Genomic DNA, 14,512 nt, shown 5'->3' with positions numbered 1-14,512 from the left:
CCTCATGCCCTTTTATAATTTTTTCTCCTCACCCTTCCCTGTCTGTCATTCTCCTGATCCACTGATTTGCTTTCTCTTAGATGACTTTATATTATGTACAGTTTTCATATAAATGGAATCTCATAGTCTGGCATCTTTCAGGATAATTTCTAGATCCATTTATGTTGTAGAGTCCATTTCACTGCTGAATAGTATTCCATTGTAAGGCATGCCACAAGCTGTTTATCCATGTGTTATTTCTACCTTTTGGCTATTTCAATTAAAACTGCCTTGAACACCCATATGCAGATTATTCTTTTAACATATGCTTCTATTTCTTTAAATAATTAAGAGTGGAATGATCAGATCATATGTTAGTGTACGTTTAATTTTTTAAGAGACTGCTAAACCTTTCTCAAGTGGTTGTGCTATTTGACATTTCCATGAGCAGTATATAAGAGTTGCGATTCCTCTGCATCCTTGCCAATCATTGGTATGGTCAGTCTTTTTTATTTTGACCGTTTTAATAGGTGTGCAGTAGTATCATGGTTTTAATTTGTATTTCCCCAGTGACTAATGATGTTTTACGTGGTTTCACATGCTTACTGGCCCTCTTGAAGCCTTTGGGGAAGTCTGTTCAAATCTTTTGCCTGTTTATATTGGCTTTGAATTTTTTTTTTTTTTTTTAGTAGAGACAGGGTTTTGCTCTGTCACCCAGGCTGAAGTGTAGTGGCACGATCATGTGGTTTTGTAATTTTTATTGAATTTTGGGAGTTTAAAATTTGTAATTATTTAATATTAAACCTATTAGTGTATTTGATATATTAATACTTTACATTTAATGTACGTTTATATAATAAAACATTTCATTTTAACAGGTAACATAAATACAGTTTCCAATTTATAAGAGTTTGACTTAGTATTGTTTTTAATTTACAATGGTGGAAACACATTATGCATTCAATATATTTCTCATTTTACAATGAGGTTACAAATTGTTAACTTACGATAGTTTCAACTTAAAATGGGTTTATCAGGACATAGCCCTGTCGTAAGTTGAGGAGTATGTGTATTACAATATATTTAATATATGTTGTACTTGTGGTACCAGTACATGATGCATTTTGAGTTAAAATCTTTACATGGCACAAAGATTGGATCAAAGTTGTAGGTTTTTTTTTTTCTTTGTATCTAATTGTTCCAGCATCATTTGTTGAAAGGACTATCCTTTCTTCACTTAATTGCCTTTGCTTCTTTCTTGAAAATCAGTTGTCTTTATACATATGTCTGCTTCTCAACTGTTTGTTCCATAGAGCTACTTATCTTTTATTCCAAGACTACCCTCTCTTAACAACTTGATAACTTTTGCAGATAGAGTTAGTCCTCCAGCTTTTTCTTTTTCGGAGTTGTCCTATTTTAGGTCAGAGGTTGGCAAAGTTTTTTGTAAAAGACCAGATTGTAGAGATTTTAAGCTTTACATGCTGTATATAGTTTCTGTTGCATGTTCTTTTTTCTGTTACAGACCTTTTAAAATATAAAAATAGTTCTCACATTCCATTCAACCTGTACAGTTATAGACGATGAGCCACATTTGGTCTTGATGTGGCTGTACTTTGTTGACTTACTTCCTTTCTAGGACTTCTGTATTTCCATATAAAATTTAGAATCAGGTTGTCAATTTCTACCACCACCACCCCACACCCCCAAAGTAACTCACTAAGATTTTGATTATCATTGTGTTGAATCTGTAGATTAATTGATGTCTTCACAATATTGAGCATTTCAACCCATGAGCATAATATATCTCTCCACTTATTTAGGATTTACAATTTTTTTCTCAGCAATGTTTGTGTTTTTTGGTGTTTGGGTCTTCCTAGGCATTTTTTCTCTGACACTATTGCCGATGGTATTTTAAAGATTTCAATTTCTCTGCTAGTTCACTACTACCTGGAATACAGTTTTTGTACATATATTCATCTCGTATGCTGCAGCCTTGTTAAACCTGTTCTGGAATATTTTTTATATTAATATTATACTAACCTACATAATTTTATTCTTTTTTAATTTTTTTAAATAAAAAAAATAGAGATGGGGGTCTCGCTATGTTGACCAGTCTTGAACTCCTGACCTCAAGAGATCTTCCCATCTTGGTCTCCCAAAGTGTTGGGATTACAGGTGTGAGCCACTGCACCTGGCCGCAATTTTATTCTTAAATGAAAATAGATCTTTGATATCGTCGCCAGATTCATATTTGTTTTTTGTTTGTTTTCTTTTTTTTTTGAGACGGAGTCTTGCTCTGTCACCCAGGCTGGAGTGCAGTGGCCAGATCTCGGCTCACTGCAAGCTCCGCCTCCCGGGTTCACGCCATTCTCCTGCCTCAGCCTCCCGAGTAGCTGGGACTACAGGCACCCGCCACCTCGCCCGGCTAGTTTTTGTAATCTTTAGTAGAGACGGGGTTTCACCGTGTTAGCCAGGATGGTCTTGATCTCCTGACCTCGTGATCCGCCTGTCTCGGCCTCCCAAAGTGCTGGGATTACAGGCTTGAGCCACCGCGCCTGGCCTTTTGTTTGTTTTCTTGAGATGGAGTCTTCTTGCTGTGTTGCCCAGGCCGGAGTGCAGTGGTGCAATCTTGGCTCACTGCAACTTCCACCTCCCGGGTTCAAGTGATTCTCCTGCCTCAGCCTTCTGAGTAGCTGGGATTACAGGCACCCGCCTCCACGCCCAGCTAATTTTTGTATTTTTAGCAGAGACGGGGTTTCACCATGTTGGCCAGGCTGGTCTTGAATTCCTGACCTCAGGTGATCCACCCACCTCAGCCTCCCAACGTGCTGGGATTACAGGCATGAGCCATCACACCTGGCTGCCAAATTAATATTCAAATATACATACGTTGCCATTATGGAGTGATAACCAAGGACACTTTGAGGTTTAGGCATAGCTGTGGTAAAAACGGCTCTCCAACTTTGCATCTAAATTGTAAAATAATTCCGTCGATGCTTTTAAACCTGCCATGTATAATTTTTCAATGTATTAACCATTTAATAACTCTGAGACAGCTAACATTTAAATAAATCCCTGTTTGGGAATGATGTTTGAATAATATTGTGAACATATTTGCCAATTTATACCATATTAAGATTCTAAATAATACAGCTATTTAATATATCTTGATAATTAGTATTTGAAATAAGTGTATTTTTCTGAGTAGCCTTTTGGAAAAAGTGCACAGAATATAGTTTCCAGTCATATGCTACTTTTTTTTTTTTTTTTTTTTTGAGTCAGAGTCTCGCTCTGTTGCCCAGGCTGGAGTGCAGTGGCCGGATCTTGGCTCACTGCAAGCTCCGCCTCCCGGGTTTACACCATTCTCCTGCCTCAGCCTCCCATGTAGCTGGGACTACAGGCACCTGCCACCTCGCCCGGCTAGTTTTTTTTTTTTTTGTATTTTTTAGTAGAGACGGGGCATATGCTACTTTTCTAACTTGCACTTATCTAAACATCTCTTCAGGAGAGAGTTCAATGGTACCCGAACCAAAAGTCCAGTGAATCTGACTTCTCCAGTCCAGTCCCCAGTTTGGTTTGCATGTCTGCTTACAACCATCATTTCTGCAAATTTTCCACTTAGTCTATCAAAAATCGGTGCTCTGAAAGTTCTCGAAAAGGTGCAGCAGTTTTTTGGAGTCTCTGAATGACGGCAGCATTCTGTGAATCTGCTTCCTCCAGTGTGATTGTTTCGTCTAACAACCTGAGGACAGGAAGAGTTGTTGCCAGGGAAAAGGGAGGACTTCTTTTGAGATCCTCGGTATTTTTCAGTGAAGTCTTTGATATGGCTTACCCTTCCTAATCAGTGACTCTGTCCTGAAAAGGGCTGGAAGACAGGCTTTGTAGACATACATAGTTCGTTTTTCTTGTCTTCAACATTAACACCCACCTCTTCTTTATCAAAAATTCCCTGTGATTCTGAAGGTAATTCCCCCTTTTTGATGGAGTTCCAAAACTGCTGACTTGCACCATTTGAATAACTTCCGAAATCGTTGACAGCGAATCCATTTTTCTGTAATTTTATGTTTACATCTACCTGTTTCTTCTGTTAAGTGGGAGACAAGCATTTGGAACCAACCTTCTGAGCTTCCTCAAAAAGGCTATCAACAAACTATTCACAATTTGTTTATTGATTATCACCAACAGGTTGATTGTCAGGTCCTGTTTCATAAACCCAGTCTTTTATACTTTCAAGATTATCTACTTCTTTCATTTTCTTTTGCCTTACTCCGAGCACAGCCACCAAGCCTCAGCCTCACTCAGCTCAGGTGCCACCAGCACCATTTGGCTAGAGCCCTTCAGACCCGGAGCACCTCACCCCAGACCACCTCCAGTACCCCGGCTGTGCTGTTGATAATCCCGTCTGCCTCTGTCTCCACCAGGCGCCAAGTGTTCGCCCACACCCACTGCCTGCAGACTTGAGGAGCGCGCATGGGCTTTTTTTGTTGTTGCTTCGAGACGAGTTTCGCTCTGTATCTCAGGCTAGAGTGCAGTGGCATAATCTTGGCTCACTGCAACCTCTGCCTCTGGGGGTCAAGCAATTCTTGTGCCTCAGCCTCTAGAGTAACTGGGACTACACGCGTGCCCCACCACGCCAAGCTAAATTTTTTTGTATTTTTAGTAGAGCCGGGCTTTCGCCATGTTGCCCAGGCTGGTCTAGACCTCCTGGGCTCAAGCGATCCACCCATCTCGGCCTCCCAAAGTGGTGGGATGATAGACATGAGCCACAGCACCCAGCCTCTGGCAGCTTTTTAGTTGATTCTGTCAGATTTTCTACTAGGACAATTCTGTTGTCTGCACATAAAATTTTTTACTTCTTGCTTTCCAATCTGTATGCGTTTTGTATTTTCCTTATTGCATTAACTAGAACCTGGAGTGTATTGTTAAATAGAAGTTGAGAGACCAGTCTTGTCTTGTTTCTGGTCTTGGGAGTAAATCATTGAATCTTTTACCATTTAGTAACTATCTTTTTTATTATCTTTTTTTTGATAACACCTATTAGGTGGGAAATAGTGTTCATTGTTTTTTATTTTTATTTCCCTGGTGGCTAAAGATTTTTATTATTTTTTTTTTCTCTGGGCTTAGCTCACCTGAAAACTAAAGATGTTGATCATCTTTTCATCAATTTTTGACTATATGTCTGTCTTCTTTGGGAGAATGTCTGTTTAGATCCTTTGCCATTTTTAAATTAAGTTATTTTTATTATTGAGTTTCAAGAGCTCTATAAATTCTAGCTACAAATACCGTATCAAATAAATGGTTTACAGGTATTTTCTTTCATTCTTTGTGTTGTCCTTTCACTTTCTTGATGGCATCCTTTTGAGCGTAAAAGTTTTAAATTTATTTTTTTCTTATGCTTTTGGTCTCAAATCTAAGAAACCATTGCCAACTCAAGGTCATGAAGTCTTTTATATTTTCTTGTAGGATTTTTATAGTTGCAGCTCTTACCGTTAGTTCTGTGATCCATTTTGAACTAATATTTATGCATGCTGTGAACAGTGTATCCAGCTTCATTGTTTGGCATGTAACACCCAGTTACCCTAGCATATTTGTTGAAAAGACTGTTTCTCCCATTGAATTGTCTTGGCACTCTTGTCAAAAGTCAGTTGACCGTAAATGTAAAGGCTTATTTATTTATTTATTTTGAGACTGGGTCCTGCTCTGTTACCCAGGCTGGAGTGCAGTGGTGTGATCTGGGCTTACTGCAGCCTTGACCTCCCAGGCTCAAGTGATCCTCCCCCTTGAGCTTCCCAAGTAGCTGGGACTACAGGTGCACACCATCACGCCTGGCTAATTTTTGTATTTCTTGTAGAGACAGGGTTTCATCTTGTTGCCCAGACTGGTCTTGAACTCCTGGGCTCAAGCAATCCTCCGGCTTCGACCTCCCAAAGTGTTGGGATTACAGATGTGAGCCACTGTGCCCAGCATTTAAGATTTATTTCTAGACTCTCAGTTCACCTCCATTGTACATGTCTAACCTGTTTGTAACCACACTGCCGTGATTACTATAGCTTTAGAGTAATTTTTGAAATTGGGAAGCATGAGCCCTTCTATGATCCTTTTTGCAATGCGTGGGTCACGGTTTCTTTTGGAAGGGGTAGAAGGGATGTGAATTTTTTTTTTTTTCCCCCAGGACAATTGGTTGAAAACAGTCTTTTGTCTATTGGATTATTTGCACCTTTTTTGAAAATCAAATTGACCACATATGTTTAAATCTATTTCTGGGATCTATTCAGTTCAACTAATCTATGTCTGTCCTTTTGCTAATACTACACTTTTTTTTTTTTTTTGAGACAGAGTCACACTCTGTCACCCAGACTGGAGTGCAGTGGTACCATCTCACCTCACTGCAGCTTCCACCTTCCAGGTTCAAGCAATTCTTGTGCCTCAGCCTCCCGAGTAGCTGAGACTATAGGCGCGCACCACCACACCTGGCTAAGTTTTGTGTTTGTAGCAGAGACAGGGTTTCACCATGTTGGTCAGGCTGGTTTCAAACTCTTGGCCTCAAGTGATCCACCCACCTCAGCCTCCCCAAGTGCTGGGATTACGGGCATGAGCCACCACATCTGGCCTGCTAATACTACACTTTTTTGATGATGGTAGCTTGCTAGTAAATCTTGAAAGCAAGTGGTGTGAGAGTTCCATCACTGACCTTAATTTTCAGAATCATTTGGGATGGTTCATGTTCTTTGTTTTTTCACATAAGTTTCTTTTTTCTTTTTTTTTTTTTTTTTTGAGACTGTCTCGCTCTGTCTCCCAGGCTGGAGTGCAATGGCGCAATCTCAGCTCACTGCAAGCTCAGCCTCCTGAGTAGCTGGGACTACAGGCGCGTGCCACTACGCTTGGCTAATTGTGTGTGTGTGTGTGTGTGTGTGTGTGTGTGTGTTTTTTAGTGGAGATGGGGTTTCACCATGTTAGCCAGGATGGTGTCGATCTCCTGACCTCATGATCCGCCCACCTTGACCTCCCAAAGTGCTGGGATTACAGGCGTGAGCCACTGCACCTGGCCTTTTCACATAAATTTTAGAGTAAACTTACTGGTTTCCATAAAAAGCCTGCTGAGATTTTTTTTTTTTTTTAACTGAGATTCAGTTTAATCTAAAGATGAATTAGAGAATTGGCATCTTACTAATATTGGCTGTTCTGAACCATAGACACAATATCTCTGCCATGATCTGAATGTTTGCATACCGCCAAAATTTTTATGTTGAAATCCTAATCCCCAGTCCAATGATACTGGCAGGTCAGGCCTTTGGGAGACGATTAGGCTCACGAGGGCAGAGCACTAATGAATTAGATTGGTGCCTTTATAAAAGATATTCCAGAGAGCTTGCTTATCTCTTCTGCCTTGTGAGGACACAGCAAGAAGTCACCATCTGTAAACCAAGAAGTGGGACCTCATCAGACACCAAATTGCCAACACTTCAGTCTTGGACTTCCCATTCTCTAGAACTGTGAGCAATACATTTCTGTTGTTTATAAGCCATCTAGTCTATGGTATTTTGTTCTAGCATCCCAAACGGACTAAGACAATCTCCCCGTTAATTTAGGTCTTATTTCTCTCAACAGTGTTCTGTGATTTTCTGTATTGCACCATTTTATTGATGCTATTATAAATACTAGTTTTAAATTTTCAATTTTTCAGTGCTAGTGTATAAAATTATTTACAATTGTGTATAATTTATATTTGACCTTGAATCCTGCAAACTTTGTATAGTTATCTATTCCTGTAACTTTTTGGAATATCCTACATAAACAAATCTGTCCTCTGTATTAAGGCAGTTTTGCTTTCTGATATCTGTGCCTTTTATTTCTTTATGTTTTCTTAATGTACTGGCTAGGGCCTCCAGTAGTGTTGAGTGAGAGTGGTAAGAACACACATCCTTGTCTTATTCCCAACCTTAGGTAGAAAGTGTTCAGTCTTCTACCATTAAGTATGATGTTAGCTGTGGATTCCTTTGAAGACAGCTTTATTAGGTTGATGACGTTCCCTTCCACTGCTTGTTCACTGAGAGATTTTATTTTATTATTATTTTTTTTTAGCATTTATGGATCTTAATTTTTTTTCTTTTTTTTTTTTTTTTTTTTTGAAACAAGGTCTCACTCTGTTGCCCAGGCGTGAGTCCAGTGATGCAATCATAACTCACTACACAGCTTCTAACTTTGGGGTCAAGTGATCTTCCCACCTCAGCCTCCCAAGTAGCTGGGACTATAGTAGTTCACTGAGAGATTTTATTATAAAAACCTTTTATCATAGAACCATTTCTTAAGATCTCAGAGACTTTTAGTTTGGTGTTTGATAGAGTCTTATGAATAGATATAGTATGTAGAAGTTTAAATAAGGTGCCTCTCCATTAACCAAAAGAGCATCTCAGCATCCCTTCTGGGCATTGTTCCCCTGCAGTCTCACAGACAGGGGTCCAAGATAGAGAAGGGCCTAATATATTTAAGCCATGGCTTTTGTCTAATGACACAAACCCAGTAAAATTAATGGAGATAAATGGGAAAAGGGTTTTTATTGCACTGGCAAAAGCTAGGCCAACTTTGTCCAAATAAAATGGAAAGAAGTAGTACAAAATGAAAAGAGACCTTCGAACCCCCAAACTGCAGTTAGAAAACAGATGAAATAGGCCTGTGAAACTACTCAGTTGAAAATGTTTACTTTTTATGGGAAAGCAAGTATGATTCAGAGTACAGAACTTCAGAAGAATCACTCCTGTGGAGTTGCACTGGTGCATAAGAAACAGATGACATGTTTCTGCCTGAATTTAAGAATTGCTGTGGGTCAGGGGCTGCTGTGGAATCCCATTTCTTCCCACCCAGGCCTTTTTAATGGGAATGTCTATTTTAACTATCCCATTCCTGTCCCAAACTCTGTATTGGTTGTGTGGGGGAACAGATAACGTCTCTTTAGCTTATAAATGTTCAAATCTAGAGGAGCAGGAGTATATTCAAGAAACCAAACCCAAGGACTCTTTTACGATTTTTATTTGTTTTTATTGTTATTTTTAAATTTTTATTTTTATTTATTTTTTGAGACAGAGTCTCACTTGTGTCACCCAGGCTAGAGTGCAATGGCACAATGATCTTGGTTCACTGCAGTCTCTGCCTCCCAGGCTCAAGCGATCCTCTACCGCAGTCTTCTGAGTAGCGGGACTATAGGCACATGCCACCATGCCCAGCTATTTATTTGTTTGTTTTTGGTGGAGACAGGGTTTTACCATTTTGCCCAGGCTGGTCTCAAACTCCTGGGCTCAAGCTGTCCTCCTGCCTTGGCCTCCCAAAGTGCTGGGATTACAGGCATGAGCCACTGTACCCAGCCACTTTTCAAAAAATTTTTTGAGACGGGGTCCCATTCTGTCACCCAGGCTGAAGTTCAGTGATGCGATCATAGCTCACTGCAGCCTTGAATTCCTGGGCTCAAGTGATCCTCCTGCCTCAGCCTCCTGAGTAGCTGAGACTACAGGCACATGCCACCACACCCAGCATGTGTTTGTGGGGAGTAGAGGGGAGTCTTATTTTGCTGTTCTTGCCAAGGCTGGAGTGCAGTGGCACAATCATAGCTCACTACAGCCTTGACCTCCTGGGCCCAGGTGATCCTCCTGCCTCAGCCTCTTGAGTAGCTAGGACCAGAGGCATATGCCACCACGCCTAATTTTTGTATTTTTTGTAGAGACGGGGTCTCTATGTTGCCCAGGCTGGTCTTGAACTCTTGGACTCAAGGGATCCTCCCACCTCAGCCTCCCAGAGTGCTGGAATTATAGACGTGAGCCACTGCTCTTGGCCCTCTTTTCTGGATTGCACCTTACTTAGTTGACCAGATCCTGGACATAAAACCAGAGTCTGCTACTACGGGCATGAGACTTTGGTGTGGCCTTAGGAAGATAAGTGTTTCTTGTATGTGGGAAGTATAAATATTAATAGTTTGTAGCCACGTGCAGACTCTGATGGTTTTAAAACATGGCCCTAAAATTCTTTGATAGTTTTACCTCCCCCTTGTATTTGCACTGACCTTTGACTGCATTTCCCAAAGGAGTACGACATAAATGATTCCGTGAGATTTCCACAGCGAGGCCACAAAGGGCCATGCGGTTCCCTCGTGGTTATCCTGGAACATTCCCTCTTGAGATGCTTGCTCCTCTTAGTGCTTCCTCTTGGGAACTAGCAGCTCTGCTGTAACAGGGAGGCGTTACATGTAGATGGCTGCCATCAGCAGCCACCAGCTGCTGTCTGTCTTTTAGCCATTTCAAGGAAAACATCAGATACAAGAGTGATGATAGAATCAAGGTGATTCCAGCCCCCAGCCTTTGGATTCAGCATCAGCTGTGTAAGACTTCCCAGCTGAGGCCCTGGACATTGTGAGGCAGAGACAAGCCATTCATTCCTACTGTATCCTGTCCAAATTCCTGCCCCATAATCTGTTAACATAATAGAGTGGTAATGGTTCTTTACCAGCAGTTCTCAACTTTTTATCTTGAGACTCTTATACTCCGAAAATTGAGCACCCCAAAAATCTTTTGCCAATGGGCATTCTATCTGTGAATATTTAATATTTTAGAAATTAAGACCGGGCATGGTGGCTTTTGCCTGTAATCCCAGCACTTTGGGAGGCTGAGGCCAGCAGCTCAGCTGAAGTCAGGAGTTCGAGACCAGCCTGGCCAACATGGCAAAACCCCATCTCTACTAAAAATACAAAAAAACTAGCTGGCATGGTGGTGTGTGCCTGTAATCCCAGCTACTCGGGAGTCTGAGGCAAGAGAATCAGTTGAACCCAGGGGGAGAGGTTGAAGTGAGCTGCGATCATGCCACTGTGCTCCAGCCTCCAGCCTGGGTGACAGAGTAGGACTCCATTGCAAAAAAAAAAAAAAAATTGCAAATTTTAAAAATATTTTAGTAATATACATAACATGCTTTTTAAAAATAACTTTTCCACAATAGCAACAAAATAATGTGGAAAGAGTGGCATATTGCATGCTTTTGCAAATCTCTTTAATGTCTTAAGAGCTTAATAGATGACAGCTGAATTTTCATACCTGTTTCTACATTTTTTGCCATTAATTGCTTTGATTAAAGTATATATAGAAAGTTTGGCTTTGCTGAGATATATAGTTGGAAAAGAGAGAAGCATTTTCAGGTAATTTTGAATTTTCTTTGATATTACACCAAAGCTCAAGAAATGGTAGTTTGTGAAGGATTAGTTGCAATATGGAATATGAAATCCTGTCAAGGAATTGTTTCTTTTCTGTTACATTAAAATCCATTTGTTTGTCTTGCACTATTTTTTTCTTTCTTTCTTTTTTTTTCTTTTTTTTTTTTCTTTCTTTTTTTTTGAGATGGAATTTTGCCCTTGCTGCGCAGGCTGGGGTGCAATGGTGCAATCTCCACTCACTGCAACCTCCGCCTCCTGGGTTCAAGCGATTCTCCAGCCTCAGCCTCCCAGGTAGCTGGGATTACAGGCACCCACTACCATGCCTGGCAAATTTTTGTATTTTTAGTAGAGACAGGGTTTCACCATGTTGGCCAGGCTGCTTTCGAACTCCTGACCTCAGTCAGTTACCCACCTTGGCCTCCCAAAGTGCTGGGATTACAGGCATGAGCCACTGCGCCCAGCCTATATCTTGCACTTTGGCTACTTTATTAATGCATGATTTCATACCTTACTACATGACTTAGAAAATAGGGCCAGCACAGTGGCTTATGCCTATAATCTCAGCACTTCGGGAGGCCAAAGTGGGAGAATCACTTGAACTCAAGAGTTTGAAAGCAGCCTGGACAACATAGTGAGACCCTCATTTCTAAAATGAAAGGAAATAGTTATTTACTTCATTACCCAGATCTTCCAAATGTTGACCTATTTTACAGTACAGTGTCTAAAATAAACCTTCATGAACATGACCATTGATCCTATCAGAAAAGTTTACATGTGTTGAGACACTTCCAAGGTGACAGATCTAAGCTTTCTAACTTTTTCTGTTCCCTCAAGGACATTTTTATTTATCCCAAGTGTGGGACAGTGAGGCATTCAGTGACCGTGCAGTTCAGTGCCACTGCCTTTTTTTTTTTTTTTTTTTTTTTTTTTTTTTTTTTTTTTTTTTTGAGACAGAATTTTCTCTTTTTAGCCACAGGCTGGAGTGCAATGGCACAATCTCGGCTCACTGCAACCTCCGCCTCCCGGGTTTGTTTTGTTTTTTTTTTTTTTTTTTTTTTTTTTTTTGAGACGGAGTCTCGCTCTGTCGCCCAGGCTGGAGTGCAGTGGCCGGATCTCAGCTCACTGCAAGCTCCGCCCCCCAGGTTCACGCCATTCTCCTGCCTCAGCCTCCCGAGTAGCTGGGACTATAGGTGCCCGCCACCTCGCCCGGCTAGTTTTTTTGTATTTTTTTTAGTAGAGACGGGGTTTCACCATGTTAGCCAGGATGGTCTCGATCTCCTGACCTCGTGATCCGCCCGTCTCGGCCTCCCAAAGTGCTGGGATTACAGGCGTGAGCCACCGCGCCCGGCCGACGCCTCCCGGGTTTAAGCGATTCTTCTGCCTTAGCCTCCCAAGTAGCTGAGATTACAGGCGCACTCCACAACGCCCGGATAATTTTGTATTTTTAGTAGAGACGGGGTTTCGCCATGTTGACCGGGCTGGTCTGTAACTCCTTACCTTAGGTAATCCACCCACCTTGGCCTTCCAAAGTGCTGGGATTACAGGCATGAGCCATGGCACCCAGCCCACTGCCTTAATTTCTGCTGAGGCACTAGCACTTTTGTCCACTGTTATACTGTGTCATCAGTATAAATGTGGATATGGTGAAGAGGTCAAGAATGTATTTGTGCTATTATAACAGTAGTTTTAATCTCACAGACCCCCTGAAAGTGTTTTGGGTCCCTCAGCAGTTTACCAACCCTGAGAACCGCTATTCTGTATCACTAAGCTTGAGGTGGTTTTTTTTGTACTACAACAATAATCAGAACCAAGCTCATACCCTTTTTTCTTCTTTTTTTTAATTATTAGTTTCTTCAGTGGACTAGACGGCTGACTGGGAAGATTCCAGGGTCCCAACAGCTTCAGAGTTGCAAAGCCTGTAGAGGTACTGTTTGCTCACATAGAGCCTAGGTGTTGAGGGCTTAGACTTGAGCCCAGCTGCTGGAATGTGGGCCTTGCAGCTGTTAGTGTTGAGCTATGTGTCTGGGGCCCTTCCCTTAGCCTTTCCTGAATCTCATTCTCCGTTTGTTAAATGACATCATAAATAAGGCAAATGATTTTGTTGCTAAATGCCAGTGGAAACTTTCTAATAGTCGTAACTGTCACAAGGTCTGATGACCTCACAGTTGTTTTGCCCTTAATGGATGCCATAAAATGCCTGTGGTTCGACTCACTTCATTACAACTCCTTGAGGGATCACCATTGTTACTGTCTTAAGTGATCTGTGTACGATGAAATATCCACTACCATCTCTGATGGATTCCAGTACCTTGTTTCATTTGAGTCTGTCCAGTCTTTAGAGTTAACAGGGGAACCCTAGTTACTGATTCCAGACTTTCTGGCCTCATCCAAAATTAACAGCAGCCAATTTGCATTCTTCTGGGTTCTATATTGTTGGCCCGATATTTAGAATTATTGTGTGCCTCTGGGCAGAGAACTCACAGTTCAAAATATCTTTTTTTCTTTGATACAGGGTCTTGCTCTGTCACCCAGGCTGGAGTGCAGTAGTATGATCATAGCTTACTGCAGCCTCCACATCCTGGGTTCAAGTGATCCTCCCACGTCAGTCTCCCAGGAGCTGGGACTACAGGCACAAATCACCATGCCCAATTTTTTTTTTTTTTTTTTTTTTTTTTTTAACTCTCCTATTTCTTTCCTCTCTCTTGTTTTGGAAGTTACTCAGCAAGCTGCATCTGTCCAATTGGATATGTATGTCATGTCCTGTTAGAATGAAGTATTTCAGAGTATAAGCATGATAGTAATAAAACTCACAATATTGTCATTAAGCCACTTACTTTAGAGATCCTGTGATGAACCCAAAATCTCCCTTATTGCTGACCCTGGAGACCTATTAAGTCTAGGTGAAATAATATCAAGAGTTAGACTGATCTTTTTTTCCCCAATCACTTTGCCTCTAAGTAACCATTCTTCAAATTCAGAACCACACTCAAGGTAAAAGATAAGTAAGGGCTGCTTATTTTTTGCCTTTGTTTTGGCACCTGTAGACAATACAGTTTATTTAATTTCAGGTTTTCACTGTTATATACAGTCCTACCTTGGAGATTTGTGGGTTTGCTTCCACAGACCATCATAGTAAAGCGAGTCATACAAATTTTTTGGTTTCCTAGTTCATATAAAAGTTACGTTGGCTGGATGAGGTGGCTCTCACCTGTAATCCCAGTGCTTTGAGAAGTTGAGGTAGGAGAATCACTCAAGTATAGGAATTTGAGACCAGCCTGGGCAAACATAGCGAGACCCCATCTCTACAAAAAAGATTTTTTTTAATCAGTCAGGTGTGGTGGAGTA

General features: G+C 41.1%; 1 protein-coding gene and 1 pseudogene across 8 annotated transcripts in view; one reads left to right on the top strand and one right to left on the bottom strand.

The window, feature by feature from the left end:
• Positions 1–14,512, top strand: part of ZNF559 (zinc finger protein 559) — a 54,021-nt gene that overhangs the window by 21,998 nt on the left and 17,511 nt on the right. For 3 of the 8 annotated variants that reach the window (XM_050770371.1, XM_050770369.1, XM_050770368.1), the window contains exon 5: positions 13,016–13,091. The exons of 3 other annotated variants lie outside the window; for them this stretch is intronic. In XM_050770371.1, the coding sequence (XP_050626328.1) occupies positions 13,016–13,091 (76 nt within the window). Of the gene's footprint in view, positions 1–7,373; positions 8,810–13,015; positions 13,094–14,512 lie in introns of those variants that run through there. 2 more of the 8 variants (XR_007721585.1, XR_007721584.1) reach the window with 2 other exon arrangements.
• LOC126943290 (UBX domain-containing protein 2A-like) lies at positions 3,598–4,671 on the bottom strand (annotated as a pseudogene).

Source organism: Macaca thibetana, chromosome 19 (assembly GCF_024542745.1).
Source record: "Macaca thibetana thibetana isolate TM-01 chromosome 19, ASM2454274v1, whole genome shotgun sequence".
NCBI classification, from domain to species: Eukaryota; Metazoa; Chordata; class Mammalia; order Primates; family Cercopithecidae; genus Macaca; species Macaca thibetana.
Note: the sequence above shows the minus strand (reverse complement) of the source record. Positions and strands in the feature narration are given on the sequence as shown.